Raw genomic sequence first — 20889 nt, 5'->3', positions numbered from 1 at the left:
AATGTCAAAACTTAAACTGTGTGTTCGATATAGGAGTGGCCCTTAGTGACGTATACAACATGTTCAAAATACAATGCTTACACAAAATTATAAAAACTCCCTGCACAATGATTGTATCACTTTAAAGATCTTCTTCAGAGCCTCTGAACATATTGATCTATTGTGCAAAGTGTTGGGGGAATATAGTTTGGCCGCCAGATGGGATTTCTTCAAAGATCTGCAAACAGGAAGTGTCGTTAGTTTTTTAGTACTGCACATGCCTCAGACGTCCCTATTTTCATGTGTTGCTTCTCTCAACTGAACTCCTTCAGAAACTAAAAAAAATAATTCAACTTAGTCACATGATTTAGCCACCATCTTTCATTTTCCAAAAAAATTACCAATACTTTGAGCATTTGTTTCTCATGAAAGCTTCAACCAATCAAAATGTATAGCTTTATGCAAGCAAGTCACAGAGGTATTGGGGCAGTCATTTTACAAACTGGCTAGCGAATTGGCTAACTGCTTTGGTTTTAACTGAACAGTTGGCCTTTGAATCGCCTTAAGTTGGTCAGTGTCCAAGGCCTTCCAATGAAGACAATGCTCTATGAAATATTACAACTCTTACTTTTCATGCATATCTTCCATTTCTGCTCACATTAACCCAACCCTCAGGCTTTTCTAATCATAATTTTTATGTCACATTTGCTTAACTGATTTGTGTACAGTAAAAGTATAGTGATATTCAAAAGTTAAATTTATAAAAATAGTTTATATACATAATTAAAGAATGAAGCTATATGATGTATTAAGTATTGTATCATTCATTTTTACTTTGCTGTATAACAATTTGAATTCCCTGGTACATTTCAAGAATAATGTTATAAATTATGCAGATTTGGGGGCCAGTGTCAAAAAATCTTTCCTCCAAGTTTTCTATTCACTGTTGTTCAAACACATGTTCTTTTGTATTCAAGTTGTATAGATAGTCAATCTGAACAAATGAATGAAACATTTGTTGACTCCCCTCCTGGTGAAGAACACTGTGACATGTTATGGTATGTGGGGGTTATATAATACCACTCTTAAAGCAATCACACAAAATACAACTACATGATTTATAATTTTATTTATTTTCAAGAATGTTGTTAGTGTATGTCTTGTGATATAACTGGTTACTCGGACTATATGTGATCATTTCGTGATGAATAAAAATAGATCAAACAGCGTGCATACAAACAATGCAACTCGTTGAAGAAAACTTGAAGGGCGGCAGTCGCCGTGCCGCGTCCTGTTCGATATGGGACTCATAGCGACGTATACAACGCGTGTAAAATACATACGCGCTTTAAGAATGCCACTCCATCTCCTTGCACGCCCTCAACGTCAAACATAGGCAGATCAGTAACACTGTAATACTCTTTCTTGAGTTGTGTGCCGTATTTACTGCATTGTTAACGGTTAGATTACGACCTACTGTCACGCTCATCCAGACGTCAATGTCATCATCCAAAGCTACGTTGATGGGTGTTGCATAGTCCAGTGGAAGCATGGCAGTGGAAAATGAAGATTCTGAAAAGTAAATGATAAATTGTTATATGTAAAAATAAACGACCCATTTTTGTCAGATATTTGATTTTTATTCTTATGGTAGTGAGCAAGCAAAGTAAGGCTAATAGGTATCACACACATACAGACAAACTAATAATCCGTCAGGCACAAGTTCACTTGGTGTGCGCCCTCTACGACGTCCGTTATGCGTCTCCTGGTGACGCAATTCCCGTGATGATGGTGCACGATCATGAATAGTTTTACGTCATTACTGAAATGCAGGGGTCTATAAAAACACTAGTAATCAAATCATGATGGAGTTTTATCTTTTAGTTTCAGTTTACAAAATGACAAACATTTGATTCAGAGAATTCACGAATTAGAGAAATTAGCAAAAACTATATTGTATCAACTTGAAAAATAAAGAGGTTTGCATGCAGCTAGCTTTTGAAGACCTTTGCATATTTACACTCCGGCCATTTCTCTCTGCTCATTGTTTTAGCGTCGCCTGTCGGTTACCCGCCATTTTAATCACAATAATCATGATTGGGTGTAATCGAACGTGCAATCTCAGCTGTGATTTATTTTTAGAATAGAACGAATTTCAGTTAGATGGAATAGAATTGTAGCACATACGGTGATAATCCAATATTCATTACTGCAAATACTAAATTCAAAAATGGCCGTATTACTCTTTCAAAATAGCTCAACAATTTGTAATCAGTGTTTCCTAAATGAAAATATGTCGTGTGTAAAGTGACGTCCAGACGTCCATATTGATCTGATTTGTGGTTGTCTTCTAACAAAAAAAAGTTCTTAGAAGAATTGATAATTGGTGGGGGGGTTAGTGCCATGCAATTCCTAAAATATTTATATTCCCTCCTCTCTACGACAGAAGGCTTGAGGTAACATATAAGGGTCGACAAGGGGTATTTTCGTAAGCTGTAATCAATTGTTTTCATATTCTTATTAAAGTAATTAAAATAAATTAAAACGTAAATTCGTAAACATGGACATGGTGTAAAATGTAATATTTTATTCGTCCGTAATCTGTACAAAAATCTTATTTTTTGTAAGCGTATACAGCATTTTTAACATTAAATGTCGTAATTCGCACGCAATTTCTTAAACACAAATTATCATGTATATTATAAAAATGCAAAATGTAATTAGAAATTTGCTTTATCTGTAAAGTGTAAAAAAAAAACTATTTTTTACTGTAAATGGAACTTTCCATTTTATTTCCTGTAAAAACGTAAAATGTATCTTTTATTTCCCGTAACCTGTACCAGCTACCTCCCTGCCCCCCCCCCCTCACATATGACAACGTTGGTATACATAGTTATTGAGTGACGAAGCACAATTAACTCATCCACACGCCAATGGAGTAATGTATTGTCGACATTTCTTGGCCATATAACAATTATTTCTGCTAAATTACATATAGTGTAAATTGTAGCTTCGTAGTCTGGTGAAATGTGATCAGGACAGCTGCCATGCTTCGAAGGGTGTTTATGTGCCAGTCACACACTTCCGTCAAAATGAAATGTTTGAACAGTTGGACGTGACTTGCTACTGCAACCTATATTATCCCAGTACATCACGTGATGGTTTACAGCGCAATGACCGGTTCGATTCTATTTCAGTGTTATGCCGTCACATTATAGACGCCTATTCAATCCTTTGTACTTGCTTTGCCCACGGTAAACTAAAATGTATTGAATTAGTGGATTGCTTTGATTGCCATGTTTGCTTAACCTCCAACGGTGTTCAAGAGGCTATGTGGCGGGGTTGTCTCAGCATAACCCATCGTCATTGCCCACCCACCTCCAAGTCTGTCACAACTATTCCCACACATGAATATAATAGCATTAGCGTACACAGTGTGATATCTTAATTGTAATTACAGAACATTCTGAAATTGAATAACAAGATGTCACCTGGTGATCATAACTACAAGGCGCCCAGAGCGTTAAAGCCAACACAATAATTTAAATGCAATCGTGTCTATGTAGAACATTGGATTACGTATCGACATGAACTGTGACCTCTGTGACCTAACGCATTGTTTCACTGGCCTACACTATATTTACATACTCGTCCGTACCACATACTATAGCGAATCGAATTACTGACAAGATAACTTCCATAATATATGTTGTTATATAATATTACGAGCGGATCAAATTTAAATTGCTTGTCTCTCAATGAGACCGTGACCGGGTCGTGTGGGTATTGCGTCGTAATGTTTTAAAGCGCGGTGGTCATCGCGCAGCGCGTGTTCGAATTTCATGTAAAATAAACAGTGTATTTTACACGCGTTGTATACGTCGCTATGAGTCCCATATCGAACAGGACGCGGCGCGACGACTGCCGCCCTTTAATACAGTACTAAATGCACCACCTTATGCAGGAACGTAATATGAAAAAAAAATCTTTGTTCAGTACTGCAAGAAACAAATCAATTTACCAAGATAACGTTATCTTTCTCGTATTCTTTGTTCCAACTTCCAGCGTTGGTGATCGTTTTACGCGCGTGCGGTAACAAATATGTAGATTCACACCCGAACACGACCCGAATAGCCGAATAGCAAATGAACGTATTGCAAGGACATAAAACTCAGCCTGTCCCATGAAACACAATTTAAGATGACACGTTTTTCTTAATTATTCAATACGGTTTGGATCTACTGTTGTCTGCCTCTGCATTTTATCTGACTCCGTATATGCACATGGTTAGGTGTGGATATATAGTTGTATTTAAAGCGCGGTGGTCGTCGAGCAGCGCGTGTTCGAATTTCATGTAAATAAACAATGTATTTTACATGCGTTGTATACATCGCTATGAGTCCCATATCGAACAGGACGCGTCGCGACGACTGCCGCCCTTTAATCTGTATAATAATAGATACCGATATCATACGATTAAAAGTAAATTGATATGTGTTTTTAATGTGACCCTGGAATAACTGTCGTCTAAATGGCCATAACTAATCATTATCATAAGTTTGTATATTTTTCGTTTCGAATTATTTTTTATGGTTGTAATCTGCAGACAAAATTAACAAATTTGCATAGCTACGTTTGAATACGTACCCTCTATATCCATTGTGACAACTGGTTTTTCATTGTAGCTGTAAACAATCATTCCGTTAGCTCCGGCTTGTATCGACCATTTCGCTTTGTTAGAAAACGTACACCCGCCTCTTTTAACAAAAGCAATCCACGGATGATCTTGAACATTGTTCAGTATCTGTGTACAGCCGTCGATTGGCACACTTCTGTGTAACCACCCCTGAAAACTTCCAATGAGCCCTGTCCCAAATCGACCGACCTCCCGCATGGCTGTCGTATTTTGCAGTCCGTCCGTTCCAACGTACGATACGTTAATCCAGGCAGTGATTACGGGCCATACGTCGTACTTAGAGTCTGTATGTATAATCGCAGTTTTAATTGTTGAATTAGGAAGTAGGTTGACGCTGTCATAGCCATAGGGTGGAGCGAATACACTCGTTGTCAGCGCCGTGTAGAGTAAAATCGACAGCAGCGACTTGGCGAAAGATTGGTGCATTTCAAACATTTCCTACCTACGTCAAAAAAGTTGTCTCGGAATCAAAGTTAAATAAATGGGTCGTGATCGCCGCGTCATGACTGAAACGTCTCTCGTTGTTCTCGTTGTTGTCACTGCTTGCTCTGCCGTTTGACGACTGCATTGTGTGGCTGGATTATCATGACATATCATGTGACAACACATTCGTCACACCGGCGAACGGCTATTTGAAGAGTTTGAAATCATAAAAACGAAAGAACAATTGCAGCAAGGCTATTGAGGCCATCTTGTACGTATCACGTACATTATTATGCTGACAGGGAACGCTTTCAGTCTGCGGGACATTGTACTGTGTCTTCGTTTGACAGTGAACGTAAAAGATAATAATCAGCTGGAAAGACCCCAGCCTAATGTAATTGTATACGCCCCACCAGATTTATAACTATATTTGGAGAGTGGCATACATACTCATAATTATATTAAGAGGGAGACACTGGAGAAGCAAGGTTAGGATTATAGTTAGGGGTGAGGAGCCCTAAGTCTTAAAAAAATAATTTATTATATTTTTTCAAACCTGTAAACAAAATCATGTTGTATCTAGGGTCATTGGGACAAACCTAACATACCTGAAGACAGATACAATGATGACTTTGAACTTTGACAGAAAGAAGTCATATTGCATCTGTCCTTATACATGCAATTCAATACTTTACGCACCGTAGTGTAACAGAGTTGAAACACATTGGATAGATACAGCCGGTGAGTAAGGTCAAAGTAGACCCAAGTAAGCCGTCCCACAGTCTAAATGTGTTAATCCGCCATTAAAAAAACAGAATGGTTTTCGCTGAAATTATGTATTTAACTATTTGTTTACATATATATATATATTATTTTATTTTATTGTGTTATATTTGTAGCCAAGGCTCAAACTTACGAGGTGCACATGCAGCAATATCTTTTATGTCATGGAATGTGCATGGTCTGTTATATAAACAATATGACACAGATTTTCATTGTTTTTGTAATAATTTTGATGTATTTAGTTTACTTGAAACATGGTGTATTGATATAGATTATGTAAATTTGTGTTCTTGTTATTTAGCATTTAATTGCCCCGCTGTGAAATTTAAGAACCGGGGAAGAGCAAGTGGCGGTGTCGTCACTTATGTTAAAAAAAAGTTATTTAAAGGGGGTTAAACGAATGCTTCCTGAAACCACAGGAGCGGTGATTTTGTTATTAGATAGTCTATGTTTTGGTTTTGAAAATGACATGTTGCTTGTTTCTACATATGCCCTCCAGAGAGCTCAAAATGGTATTTACAAAATGATGACGTAATGGATGGTATAATAAAACTTGAAAATGACATGGTTATTTCTTTGTCACAATGTAATGTTGGTGATATTAGCATAATAATGGCTGGGGATTTCAATGCTAGAACCGCATCTGACCCTGATTATATATTACATGATGATGCTCGTAGCATTGGAATCGATTCTAATTATATGCAGCTGAATTTTGATATTCCACGCCATTCTAGGGACCTTATCCGTAATAATTTTGGCATTTCACTTCTGTCATTGTGCAAACACCTGTCTGTATGTATGTTAAACGGCAGAAAAGAACCTGGTGAATTCACGTGTATTGCAAATGATGGTAAAAGTGTAGTCGATTACGCCCTGGTATCCCTGGATTTGTATGGCTATGTGACATCCTTCACAATACCAGTTAGGAGTGAGTCCGACCATTTTCCACTCTGTTATTAACTTAGAATGTCCGGTGTACATAATTCAGACTAAAATTCGATTGGAAATAATCCCATTGTGAAATTTCGTTGGAACAAAGAATTATTGCAAATTTATAGAACACGTGTTCTGGAGAAAACTGCTGAAATTAATTTATTGACTAATCAACTGGGGGCTCATGATTTAAACGAAACAGTGACATAACAAGTGAAAAGTGTGTCTGGGAAACTATTAGAAAGAATACGAGTAAAAATCAAACATCTATAATCCCATTACAAGATTGAAAAAACTGTATAACCAGGATTCATGTAACAATAACATAGATCGAGAGCATCTTACTGAATTTAAAAACTTTCTGTATAATTTTGATCCGCATTCTCCAGAATTTGGTGAAACTGACACGACACTAGTTGTGTTCACGTTACACGAAGTACGGGCTAAGATTTAAGCTGATTTAGGCTTATCTAGCATATTTGCATTTCGGCTAGACCCAATTGCGTCCACGCACAGGGAGGGCCAGTCGTTAGCACGGGCTAAGGGGTGCCATTAGTCGGTGACCTTTGGTAAGCCGCTATTTACGAACGAAAAATGGATGATACGCGCGAGGTTCTATTTCTGCTGCTGGCATGTTTCGTTCTAATTTTGAAGCGACGTGCACAGGAACGCGAGAGAAGACGGACCCAACTTATTTGGATGCACATAAACAGTATACAACGGCATAACAGAATACAGAGTTTTATTAATGCATGTCGTAGACAGCGAACCAAATTTATTTTGTCTACAATTGGAGCTGCTGTACGCTCTACTACAGTGACCCGATTAGTGTGGAAGCGAGCGCGAGTAATGACTGGTGGAATATTGTCGTTATACGAACATGGGACAATTTTCACACCCAAAGGTTGCCGCAGAGGGCGCTTAGCCCTAGGCTAAGCGTTCGCGCATACTTCGTTAGCCCGTGCTAAGGTCTAGACCGCGTCTTAAATTCGGATCAGATTTAACCCGTACTTAGCATTCCTTAGCCCGTGCTAAGCGTTCACGCACGTTTTCTTAGCACGGGCTAAGGAATTTGACCTCTTAGCCCGTGCTAAGGAGCTGTGCGTGAATGCAACTATTGAATGTGCCAATAACGAATGACGAAATTATTCAGTCAATAAACTTAGAAATGGCAAATCTGCAGGTCCTGATCTTTTAATTGCTGATTTTTTTCAAATTTTCATGGGATGTGTCGATAGCATTTTTGAGTAACTTAATTTTTAACACTGGTATTTTCCCAGAAGGTTGGTCAAAAGGTATTATTATTCCTATCCACAAGAAAAACAGTCGAAATGATCCCGGTAACTATAGAGCTATATCACTAATGAGTATATTTGGAAAAAAATCTTCACCAGTAAGCACGACTATCAAAATGGGCAAGGGTTATTTTTTATATAATCCCAGAGACACAGACTGGATTTAGAGAGGGCTATTCAACTATTGATCCAATATTTACATTATATGCCATAATTCAGAAACAGTTAGCAAGGAAAGAGGGAAAATTGTATTGCCTCTATATAGATTTCCAGAAGGCTATCGACTCAGTTAACAGGGATTTGTTATTATTAAAATATAAATAAATATTAATATAAATATATCAATAATGGTATCAACGGGAAAATGAAAGTAATTTTACAAAGTATTTATAAAGATGTCAAATCATGTGTTCGTGAAGGCGGAGTCACTTCGAGATTCTTTCAATTGAAGAAAGGGGTTCGGCAAAGGTGCATGATCAGCACTATTTTATTCTCCTTTTAAATTAATGAGCTACAAAGCATGTTGCATGACTCTGGGTATAGAGGAATACAATTGATTCCAAACGACATGTTAGAGTTGTTTTTATTATTGCATGCTGACGTCATTGCTTTATTTTTAAATTGCTTGAAAAGACTAATAAGTATATTGTATGAGTTTACACACAAGTGGGATCTAAATATCAACTTAAATAAAACTAAAATTGTAGTATACAGAAATGGGGGATATCTCAGTAAATATGAAAAGTGGTATTTCGAGAACAAGCAAATTAGTACTGTTAGTTCAACCTTGGGTTGGTTTTGTCATGTATAAATGCTCTTTTAATATTACCACAGAAAATTTAGCTATAAAAAGCAAAAAGAAATTGATTGCAATCAAAAGATACTTAGGCAATATGCAATGTTTTAAAACAGACTTGTATTTTAAGATTTTTGACACCTTAATTCAACCTGTACTTACATATGGGTCTGAAATCTGGAGATATGGTCAATATCAACATTTGGAAAGTGTACATACATCTTATTGTAAGCAATACCTCGGTGTAGGTATAAATGCTCCATTTTGTACAGTATTAGGGGATTGTGGGAGGCTACCCTTATTTTGTTACCATGTTAAAAGATGTATGAAATATTGGTTAAAAATTACTAGCATGGATGAAAACAGATTACCCCCAAAAGCTTACCGGATGCTATTTTCGCTGGACAAAAAAAGACAAAGGCCATGGGCCACAAAAATTTAAAAAATGCTATTTAAATATGGATTTGGTTATGTCTGGTTTAATCAAGGGGTGGGGGACTCTGATATGTTCTCGTACACATTTTGTGAACGGGTCAAAATATTGGAATTACAGATTGGTATATGTACGTCTGTTCTGGTGAAAAAAACGCAGTATTATAGGCGTAAAACAAATTTTGGGATTGAAAACTATGTGTCATTGCCACAATTAAAATTGCGCAGAGCAATAGCAAGATTAAGATGTGCGTGCCATCCCTTAGAAATAGAAAGAGGCAGACATAATAATATCCCTAGGGAGAGCCATATTTGTCATTTGTGCCTGCAAGAAATTGATGATGAATATCATTTTTTACTAAAATGCAATGCATGGGACACAATCAGAAAAAAGTATCTGTCAAATGAGTCACAACCCCCAAATTTGAATACTCTGGTATTAAGTTCCTCTAAAAGCCAAATCATTAACTCGTTAGCTCTATTTATTTATAAGTGTTTTTTAATCAAAGATCAAATGAGAATAACCTAATAAGATTGAATGTATATAAACATTAATTAATATCCCCATCACATTATATAGTACTTATATTATCCATTGACACTCTCTTCATCTATATTTTCATTATACAATTAATAAAGTATTATTATTTTATTATATTTTATTTATTTTATTTCAAGTTATTATTCATTTGCTGGTAGTTTTTGCAATCGCGAAAGCCCGCAATTCGCGAGTAATAAAATAACACACACAAAAAAAAAATATAGAAAATAGATAAAAAAAAAAAAAAACTAATAAAAAAATGCGCATACTAGAGAAAAAGTCTCATTCTAATCTAACTGGATTACCTCATGCCTCCACGGGCTTGATATCTATGATTTAAGTCTGTTAGTCATCATGTGTCAGTTTGTTGCGTGAATCCTATTTTTGCCATCGGAGTCTTGGCCAGTCATCGAAATGCATAATTTTCATAAACCCAACCAGATTGCCAGATTGCATGCCAGTATATGATCCTGTTATTAAAGCGCGGTAGTCGTCGCGCTGCGCATGCAGTGTGCCACATTTGTGTTGATGAACATTTATTTCCCACAATCCAATACGCTCTTCAAATGGAAATCACAAATATGAGGTTTGAATGGGCGCGACTTGCACTGATTACCGCCGGTGACTTTAATTACTTAATTAAAGCTTGGAAACGTCTCAGTTCGTACTCGTTGATCTGCGCAACAGTCAAAGTCGCCATCTTTGTTTATATGAGACCCATATATCTCGCACATGCGCAGCGCGACGACTACCGCCCTTTAACCTCAGTCCATCGCTATCATTTGTTAAGTGTATCATGACTAATGTTTTGTCGGTTTACTAGTAAATGAGAACACAATGATACGTCATGTGGAGTTATTCACTTCCATCCCGATGATTTAGAACTTCTGCTGTCCATGTCCAGATTGTGACACACGATGTGGCTACCAACCTCTATAACTTCTGGCGATTTGCTTTACCATCTCACTGTATTTTATGGTGTTGCTCACAAAACCCTGATCAAAATGTATATATGGTGATATTTTGAATCATAACACAATTGGTTTCCATGGTGAAAAGATTTTGTCATGTGTAGTAGACTATGTACGAGTTGAATCGTGGTCACGTAGAAGCCTTAACCATCAAAAAGCTATCATGATTTAACTAGATTGTATCACGGCCGTGCGTTCTCCGTGACAAGAGCTGATAACGTGAGAACAATAGTGATATGTTTTGCTGTGGATTTGTTCTTAACTTCCAAAATTTTGCTGGACTGATTTCATAAAATATGAACGAATTTTAGATCGAAACCGATCGAATAATTAATTCCCACAGAAAATATTGTTAATATGTTTTTACTGGGTTACTGGCTTTAAAAAGACGACTCAAAATCATTGCATCTCCTCCACCGTGCCCTCAGGGCACACACTGGTCGTGTTTATTTCATGTTAACAACACTCCAGGAAATGATACGTGCTCAGTTTAATGTAGCCACACAAAAAAAAACCACTACAGCCCCAGGACGTACTCGTATAGAGATCACTGAACTAGTATTCTTTGGTTGATCACGGGGTCAGTGATAAAATGCAGATTATCGAAGTGTTGATGTCATGAGAGATGAAAGTTCCAAATATAAAAAAACACCTTCTCGACGTCGAGAACCCGGGTATCGTACAATGCATGATAAACGAACAACAGAATATTAGTGATGACGTTTTCTCCAAAATCGCGTGCATTTCAGATCCCAAAATGGCCACTAGTGTTTCTCCCGCGCTTTTCTCAGTGCGTGTAATAAAAAATACTTTCAGTGCAATGAATGACATTCCCTTAATTTTTATGTATATTCATTAATGTATGGCAGTGGAGACTGCCAATCAATGAGCAAACGTTCCGATGTTATTCAATCGGTCAATCGAAACATCTTCTTTCAGTTTTGTTTCAGGGAATGCCTTTGTTGCACTGAGAGTATCGAGAATATCCACAAAATGGTCATTCGCTGTACAAGTCGTCTGACGTGGATTATAATGTGAAACTAACAATGATCCTGGAACAGATAATAATAATTGTATTGAACCTCATCGCATTTACTTGTGTCTTTGCAAATGTATTACATATATCGTGAGAATTAGCTTATTTGTTATCATAGAGTTCAGAACGTCGGGAGTAAAACGCTGCATTACAACAACATCGATTTCAGTAAGCTGTGCCAATTTGGAGAATATGAAACCTTCGTTCGATTTTAATTAATTCAGTACTGCATTTTTTTGGAAATTACAAATTAGAAAGTGATTTCTATCGTGAATTCTTATCCCCAGGGCGGTGACCTTTTAATAGTAGAGCCAACTGATACCGCTCGTTGACAAGTTCTGACAAGAATTGTTGGATATTTATTTTGTTCTACAGTGAGATTCGGTCGTTCCTATTCTCTGAAGCCACATTGTGTTCCCAGCCCTCAGCACACGACATGGTACGACACGTTCATCTAACAGGTGGTACACAAACAAATGCCATATATTAGAAAGAGGTTACTTAGGTCAGTATTCATGTCTGAGGACATATAGGAATGTCTGTTTAAGGAATAATGGTGTTTGAGGGTTGAGCCTGGTTGTGACCGCGTTGGATGAAACTTGAAGCAACCAGTGAAAATGTAGAATGTTTAAGAAATGAGTCTAAGCTTTGAGAGTTTCCATATAGCTATATGACTACGTAAGTTTCTAGGTATTTCGATTACATGTGCCCATTAAACTCAGCCAACCGTTCTTTCCATCGGTATGATAAATTATCGATGTATGTTCGTATGTAAAGCCCCTCTATCGCCACAGGGATAGTGTGATATATGCTAGCCACCTGCAGACAACGTGCACATCCTGGATCATAAAATGAGGTCGTTGTCAATTAACATGGGTCCATTTTTTCGGCCTTGAATCTCCAGAAAGTAAAAAGAAATCATTCTTTCTACAAAATCGCTAAAGTGTCCCATGAGCTTGCCAAACCAATAATTAGTGGAAGGGAAATCTGCTAAAATCGTATTCTAATCTTATAAAAATAATTCCGTCTGACGGAACAAAATAGCGCGCATACAAAACAAATGTAAACAAATAAGTACCGCTCCCCTCCGGGTGTGCATAATAACATGTTGTCAGAGAGTTGATTTGTGACGGCCAACTACTGAGATATCGCTCGATTATGACCGTGTTTGAGAAACTCCGAGTTCATTACTGAATTACCATTCAGTGTCACGGACACAACGACGGTTACGACAAAGACATCTTTGTTCAAATCCACTGTTCACGGATTTGCTGCGTTGCTGTGAGATTCTCTACTGTTCACAGATTTGCTGCCTTGCTGTGAGATTCTCTACTGTTCACGGATTGTCTGCGTTGCTGTGAGATTCTCTACTGTTCACAGATTTGCTGCCTTGCTGTGAGATTCTCTACTGTTCACGGATTTGCTGCCTTGCTGTGAGATTCTCTACTGTTCACAGATTTGCTGCCTTGCTGTGAGATTCTCTACTGTTCACAGATTTGCTGCGTTGCTGTGAGATTCTCTACTGTTCACAGATTTTCTGCGTTGCTGTGAGATTCTCTACTGTTCACGGATTTGCTGCCTTGCTGTGAGATTCTCTACTGTTCACAGATTTGCTGCCTTGCTGTGAGATTCTCTACTGTTCACGGATTTTCTGCGTTGCTGTGAGATTCTCTACTGTTCACAGATTTGCTGCGTTGCTGTGAGATTCTCTACTGTTCACGGATTTTCTGCGTTGCTGTGAGATTCTCTACTGTTCACGGATTTGCTGCCTTGCTGTGAGATTCTCTACTGTTCACAGATTTGCTGCCTTGCTGTGAGATTCTCTACTGTTCACGGATTTGCTGCGTTGCTGTGAGATTCTCTACTGTTCACAGATTTGCTGCGTTGCTGTGAGATTCTCTACTGTTCACAGATTTGCTGCCTTGCTGTGAGATTCTCTACTGTTCACAGATTTGCTGCCTTGCTGTGAGATTCTCTACTGTTCACGGATTTGCTGCCTTGCTGTGAGATTCTCTACTGTTCACAGATTTTCTGCGTTGCTGTGAGATTCTCTACTGTTCACAGATTTGCTGCCTTGCTGTGAGATTCTCTACTGTTCACAGATTGGCTGCCTTGCTGTGAGATTCTCTACTGTTCACGGATTTTCTGCGTTGCTGTGAGATTCTCTACTGTTCACGGATTTTCTGCCTTGCTGTGAGATTCTCTACTGTTCACAGATTTGCTGCCTTGCTGTGAGATTCTCTACTGTTCACGGATTTGCTGCCTTGCTGTGAGATTCTCTACTGTTCACGGATTTGCTGCCTTGCTGTGAGATTCTCTACTGTTCACAGATTTGCTGCCTTGCTGTGAGATTCTCTACTGTTCACAGATTGGCTGCCTTGCTGTGAGATTCTCTACTGTTCACGGATTTTCTGCGTTGCTGTGAGATTCTCTACTGTTCACGGATTTTCTGCCTTGCTGTGAGATTCTCTACTGTTCACAGATTTGCTGCCTTGCTGTGAGATTCTCTACTGTTCACAGATTTGCTGCCTTGCTGTGAGATTCTCTACTGTTCACGGATTTGCTGCCTTGCTGTGAGATTCTCTACTGTTCACAGATTGTCTGCGTTGCTGTGAGATTCTCTACTGTTCACGGATTTGCTGCGTTGCTGTGAGATTCTCTAGCGTTACGTACACTAAACTTTGAAGAAAGCAACCCTTACACTGTGTAAGCGTGTCGAGGAGATGAAATCATACATAAGACATGAAATTAACAAGAGACCCTCATAAAATGCACGATTAGATATTGACCTCATAACAGATATATAAACCTCAGAAATATGGATACATGATATGAAAATATTTAGGAATTCATATAATAAGCAAATGCATGAACACCATAAACATTAATATATTTTAAATACAATTCATACTGTTATTAGATACAACATATTATTGATTTCCAATGACACAGTTCTCGTTAATAATAAACAGCTGGCTATAAACTTTCTTGACTCATATTGGATAACATTTGTAACATCACCGCATATAATAAGCATCGCATCGCGTCGATGTGGATTTAAACCTCTAAGAACATTTATCACACTCTAAGAATATAAACTGTTTGAAAGGATATGATTGCTTGTGTTTTCGGTATGGTGGCATCATTGTGCGTTCGAAAAACTAAGTTAGACATACAAATGCTTTATTAGCTTGCATACAGCCTCTTGTTGTTTTTGTGTGCGGTGTTTTTTCTAGTTTATAGAAGCGAAAGCCGGGTTACTGCAAAAGCCGTTTGCGCCATTTATACACTCTCGTGATATTTCATTTTATTGAGAAAAAAAAACACCACAAAAAGAACTTAAACACGTTAATAAACATGAATGTATAGCTCAGTCAATTTGGGAGTTATACTACATATACATGTAAATCTTGTCAATATACCCCATACACATGAATTTATACCACAGTCACGTGAACATAAAACTCACAAATAGTACCACATATGAATCTTGTCAATATACACCATAAATATGAATTTATACCCCAGTCGCGTGGAACATGAAACTCACAAATGCGAGTTCACACCACATACATATGAATCTTGTCAATATACACCGTGCATATGCATTTATACCCCAGTCGCGTGGAACATGAAACTCACAAATGCGAGTTCACACCACATACATATGAATCTTGTCAATATACACCATACATATGAATTTATACCCCATTTGCGTGGATATACAACTCACAAAATTGGGAGTTTACACCACATAGATATGAGCCTTGTCAATATACACCATAAACAGTGCCCTCAAGATTTACATTTTTAAAATCATTTTTTTTATAGTCATACTAGCATGATTTCACTTCTGATTGGTGCGTACGGAGGGACTGTTTAGTTACCACAGGCCAGGACAGCTGGAGAGACGGCGTTTATATAACCCATTACAGTACCTGCTAAAAATACCTCAAACACGATTGACGAGTTCCATTGACAGAGAAACTGCACTAAAGACTGGTAACAAAACCGTCGATAAAATAAAAGAATTGTTCCCGTAAAGATAAAAACACTGTAAATTGATTGCTACATCAACCGTAATTAGAATGGGAGTCACCATTGCGTACATTACGTTGTTTAGTCTCTAAGTAAGTTAAGAACTTAACGCATAGATGGCGGTTTTATCCGAGATGTGGTGCTCCGAAGCAAAGAATTTTGACTTTTTCGTTGACAATTTTTCAAAAATAAATTGGACGGCATCGCATGGAGAGAGGATTCTGTAGAAAGTCTTTTAAACACACTCAGCTTCGGCTTATGTGCGTCATTCTTCGCAGCTGTTCCGTGTTGTGTTACGCTCGCTGTAGACGGTACGACGGCACCGCCTTTAGTCACGGTATACGGGCCAAGATCGCTGGGACTGTTAGGTCTGGAATTCGACAGTCTAGACAGGCGTTTTAAAGACTCACTTCGTTTATAGTCCAAAAATTGTTTCCTTTTTGTGCCTGAGTCTGTTGAATTCAGTATCCCGCCAGCCAACGACGCTTTTGTTGACGGTGTTTTTTGAGACCCATTCATAATTGACGAACTTGATGATGTAGACGATTTCTCGTCTCCGCTAATAGTCATTGATGTCCCGACTCGTGCATAGATTTTCAGTCTTTCTCTACGACCTGATTTTTCGTTCAGCGATACCCATTCCAGATAAGCCTGTTTCCTATTTTTCTTGTACTGCATTTCGATCACGTCTAATTCCCTCCGCAAGTTGAGCTGTTGTTGAGATTTCCGTCGGTACACATGCATCGTGGAGTCGCTCAGACAATCTCTGCCTCCATACGATGTGGACACGGGATTACTGTTTGCCACAGCATCGGTCAACTTCTCTTTCTGAAAAGTTTCATCTTCCCAGTCAGATCTGTTCTGCTCAGTCGACGACACCGATCTGTTTTTGCCGGCAACAGGGGGGAATATACTAGTAGACTTTCTCATGACCTTGCTTTACTCTTGGAGTAGGCCTGTGGTAGATTCAAGTATGGTAAAATTCATACACTCGTCACATTCACTGCGTTGTCCCGTTTACGCAGCTTGTCGCTTCATAGTGTTTTATCAATAGCCAGCTGCAGTATATTGTTACACACAGCCCCACAACACCGCCTTGTCACTACAGTGGTCAATAAGCAATAATAAAGCTGCTAGTAAAAGTAAAAACCACGGACACTCGGCATTCTTCAGATGAAAGCGCCCTCATGTGACGCCCACTGATTCACCTTTTGAAAAGTCGTCGTTATTTAGAACCACAGTCTCCTCTAAATTGTCTATGTTTGATCGAATGAAAAGTGCACCGTAATTGTTCAACGTTCTTGTTGCGATGCGAGCATGTGTAAGGCCTACCCCGTGTAACAGTGCCTCTATAGATAGATTGCACTCAAGTGAAACGGTATACGTGCAACACAACATTAGTACTAACATTATTCGATGTAAATCTGAAGGCCCAGGCTTATGCCATTCCATGCATATTTGTCTTGAAAATCGGTACATTGAAGTTTACGGGGAAGTCCCTTACATATTTAGTCAATTTAATTCGTGGTAAATTGTTTTACTCGCTATTCTTATATTTTTATAATTAGAAGTTCAATTCCCCAAACGTTTTCACGCTGTAATAATCTGAAGCAAGCCAACTAATTAGCTAACGAGTAATGCTAATTACTCCGATGTCCAACACTTTCTAATTAGCATGAATACTGTTAATTCGACTAAACTGGTTGTACTGCGTGGTTTGTATGGCGCATGCTCATAACGATCAAACAACTGACAACTGGGTGACTGTTTGTCAAGCTTAGGAGAATTGTGAATATTTAAAACCAATCAACGTGATTATCTGACTGAAAAGAAAACAAAAATTAACATTTTCTACTTTATGGTTGACCAAACAAACCCGAAGCCAAGGAGAGAACATTATGTCTTCGATCAGAGCTCATTTTTTTAAATCTTTTCTGTCTCAGTCTTTATTTTGATGTGATCTGTCGAAAACTTCTCACTGACCCTTGAACCCCGTAAGCATTCACACTTTGTATGATCTCTTGAAAACCTCTCACTGACCACTGTTAGCATCACAAGGGCTTTACATTTTCTACAGTTCATGAGAAATCCTATCAAACAGTATTCTGGAATCAAATCTTAAAGGGCGGCAGTCGTCGTGCCGCGTTCTGTTCGATATGAGACTCATAGCGACGTATACAACGCGTGTAAAATACATTGTTTATTTACACGAAATTCGAACACGCGCTGCGCGACGACCACCGCGCTTTAAACTAAAGTGACCTTGAATGAGTACAACAATAACAATCATGTTCAATTTGGTGATTAGACACCATGACCCAAAGTACAGGATAGCCTCAGTGTTCCAATATTTTAGGTTTTCTGGCCACGATGTCGACTGATTTTATGATAATCATACAAATTATACATGTAATACAAAATGGGAATGTAACTTTGATCCCCTACTCTCAGTGTGGGAATTGAAAATTGGTCAAAATATATATACTAAGATTCAGAGTTTAAAACCTAGTTTGATTACCAATAGAGAATAACATTTTATTACAAACAAAATACACACAACAGGACAACACGTGACGCATCTGGTGGCAATTTATGAATTAATACAAATATTTTCCTTGAAAACAGCGTACATATAGGAAGTCATGCGAGGCGTTCGATATGGACAAATTTAGATGTATACCACGCGCGTAAAATACATTATTTGCTTGCACGAAATTCGAACACGCGCTGAGTGACGACCACCACCCTTTAAAATTTCATGAATAGTTGTACGCGAAAACAAACGTAAACATTGCAGAAACTACGGCTTCATAGCACCACTTAGCATGCAGTCAACCATTCCATACATGTCCGTTTAAAGCGCGGTAGTCGTCGCGCTGCGCGAGATATATGGGTCTCAAATAAACAAAGATGGCGACTTTGACTGTTGTGCAGATCAACGAGTACGAACTGAGACGATTCCAAGCTTTAATTAGTCAATTTTCATGTGATTGGAAGATATCGAAGGAGTCACCGTCGGTAATCAGCGCAAGTCGCGCCCAGGTCAAACCTCATACTTGTGATTTCCATTTGAAGAACGCATTGGATTGTGGGAAAATCAATGTTTATCAACACAAATGTGGCACATGCGCAGCGCGACGACTACCGCGCTTTAACATAATTCAAACACATTGCGTTTTCGTGATGAACGTGACTATTGAAAACATCTACCGACTACTAAATATGTTAACCAACACATCGTGCTTGTTTAAAATTGCTCATCGTCACAGTGAACAAGAAGAAGAGAAGAATATTCAAGAAAATAGTTCGAATTCTTCCAATTCATTCAATCTCCGTAATATTTCCGAATCTTTCCTGCCCCAGCGAATATACCGACAGTTCCTCATCTGAAGCAAGAGCCCTGTAATCTGAATTTCTTCCTCGTCCAATAAAAGAGGTGTGTGATCTTTTGGCTTGGATTTCTGGTTCCAATCCACACATGACGTCACGAATGGACTTTCCTCATATCCGCGGAAATCTGGAAGTGAAGGCGCTAGGCTCACCTTTCGAGGGTTGAGGGGCCGCTTTTTTTCTAAGACGTGTTTTGTGATTGTTGCAGTGTCTTCACCGAAAATGTTATCAACACGGTCTTTTAACTCTTTGTCGGTGATATACTTGTCTGTCTCGTCGGTTGTTTCTAGGCGACTAGGACGCTCGTAAAAGTATCCACTTGGAAGAGTCTTTATCGAGATCTGGGATGTCATCGGATATTTTCCCTTACTTTTCTTCCGACCCTCTCTGTACATACCATTCTCATTATCAGACAACGCCGGTGAATGGGACTTTTTCATTCCTCTTTTCTTTGTTCTAATTCCTGTTGCTCGGTGTGAGGGCGATTCGTGTTTTGGAATTGGACTACTAGGCCGAGGACTGAGTGCATACGATGGTACTTTCTTTTTCTGTCGTCGACGACGGGCTTTCTTCTTTAATTTAAGCAACGCTCCGAGCGCCCTCCACGGTGACAGTGTTCTGTTGTTATCATCGTCGGAAACGTCGTCACTGTTTGCCATATTCGGTGGCAACTCGATGCTGTCCGAGTTATCCGTTAGCTTAATTTCATTTCCTATCTCCGCATTCTGATTTGATATTAAACCGAAGGGCGAAATCACCCGAATTGTTGTTAATGCATCTTCTTGGGCAAAACTCACAGTTTTCCCGTTGCTGCAACTCTGTACGTCTGTCCGCAAGATGGCGCTTTTCAACGAGCTATTATCTGGTGTCTTTTGGCGGTTCATCCATTGGTCTCCTTTTACGCTACCAACTAAATTTATAGCACTGTCTTTCGCAATACCGTTTTCTTCAAACGATTCTGGCACTGCTTTGTAACTTAAAATCGTGTCGGACTTCGGGTCTCTGTAGTACTTCTCGATTTTTCTACTATTAACTTCTTGTTTCTTGATACTCGCATCCGTCTGTTGCCATCCCGACAAGTTATTTGTAGATTTCTTATCCACGTTTTTATTCTTTATTTCGCTCCTAGATGAAAGTCGCACACCGAGATTTAAAAGTTCTTCCTCGTCTTTCTCTCGCGAACTTTTGTAATCACGCAAACAACGAGACTTCCAAACCAGTGGGCGATTAGTGATGTCTGCCCCCTTCATGTTATGGCTTGAGGGAGGCAAGTCTTTCTGTCGTTCTTCAATTATGGGCAGCTTAAAAGGCGTTGGCGTTGGCGTCGGTTTGCTGTATGCCCGCAAATATTCTTGTGTCGTCATGTGTACAGGGGCCAGTTCACTGGGAGTAAATATCCTTCCCCCGCTCTCGGCGACAGAAAGTATGCGATTAATATCAATTGTTGGTAAAGGCGGTACGTTTTTCTGTTGGTATGCAGCTCTAGCTCGCAGTTGGTGTTGAAGCATTTTTCTCACCATTTCTGCCTTATTGTGATCGTCCGCCTCTAATAACACGGTATCGACGACGGCAA

The 20889-nt window shown here is 38.7% G+C and overlaps 1 protein-coding gene across 1 annotated transcript; it reads right to left on the bottom strand.

Moving 5' to 3' along the window:
- Positions 1-1093: 1093 nt before the first annotated feature.
- On the bottom strand, positions 1094-5223 carry LOC100371094 (RING finger protein 150-like). Its single transcript, XM_002731948.3, has 2 exons — positions 4627-5223; positions 1094-1551 (listed from the first exon to the last, which is right to left on the bottom strand). The coding sequence occupies exons 1-2, from the start codon at positions 5108-5110 to the stop codon at positions 1328-1330; spliced, it is 708 nt and encodes a 235-aa protein (XP_002731994.1). The 5' UTR covers positions 5111-5223; the 3' UTR covers positions 1094-1327.
- Between the last annotated feature and the right edge of the window lie 15666 nt (positions 5224-20889).

This window comes from Saccoglossus kowalevskii, chromosome 19, assembly GCF_978046115.1.
Source record: "Saccoglossus kowalevskii chromosome 19, keSacKowa6.1, whole genome shotgun sequence".
Classification (NCBI taxonomy): Eukaryota; Metazoa; Hemichordata; class Enteropneusta; family Harrimaniidae; genus Saccoglossus; species Saccoglossus kowalevskii.
This window is presented reverse-complemented; position numbering and strand designations above follow the sequence as displayed.

What these genes read in the sequence shown, in the direction of transcription:
- LOC100371094 (XM_002731948.3), bottom strand. Translation starts at nt 5,110, where the DNA reads ATGTTTGAAATGCACCAATCTTTCGCCAAGTCGCTGCTGTCGATTTTA. An exon ending in TGTCACAATGGATATAGAGG is followed by an intron (nt 1,552 to 4,626) that starts GTACGTATTCAA and finishes TTTACTTTTCAG; the next exon opens with AATCTTCATTTTCCACTGCC.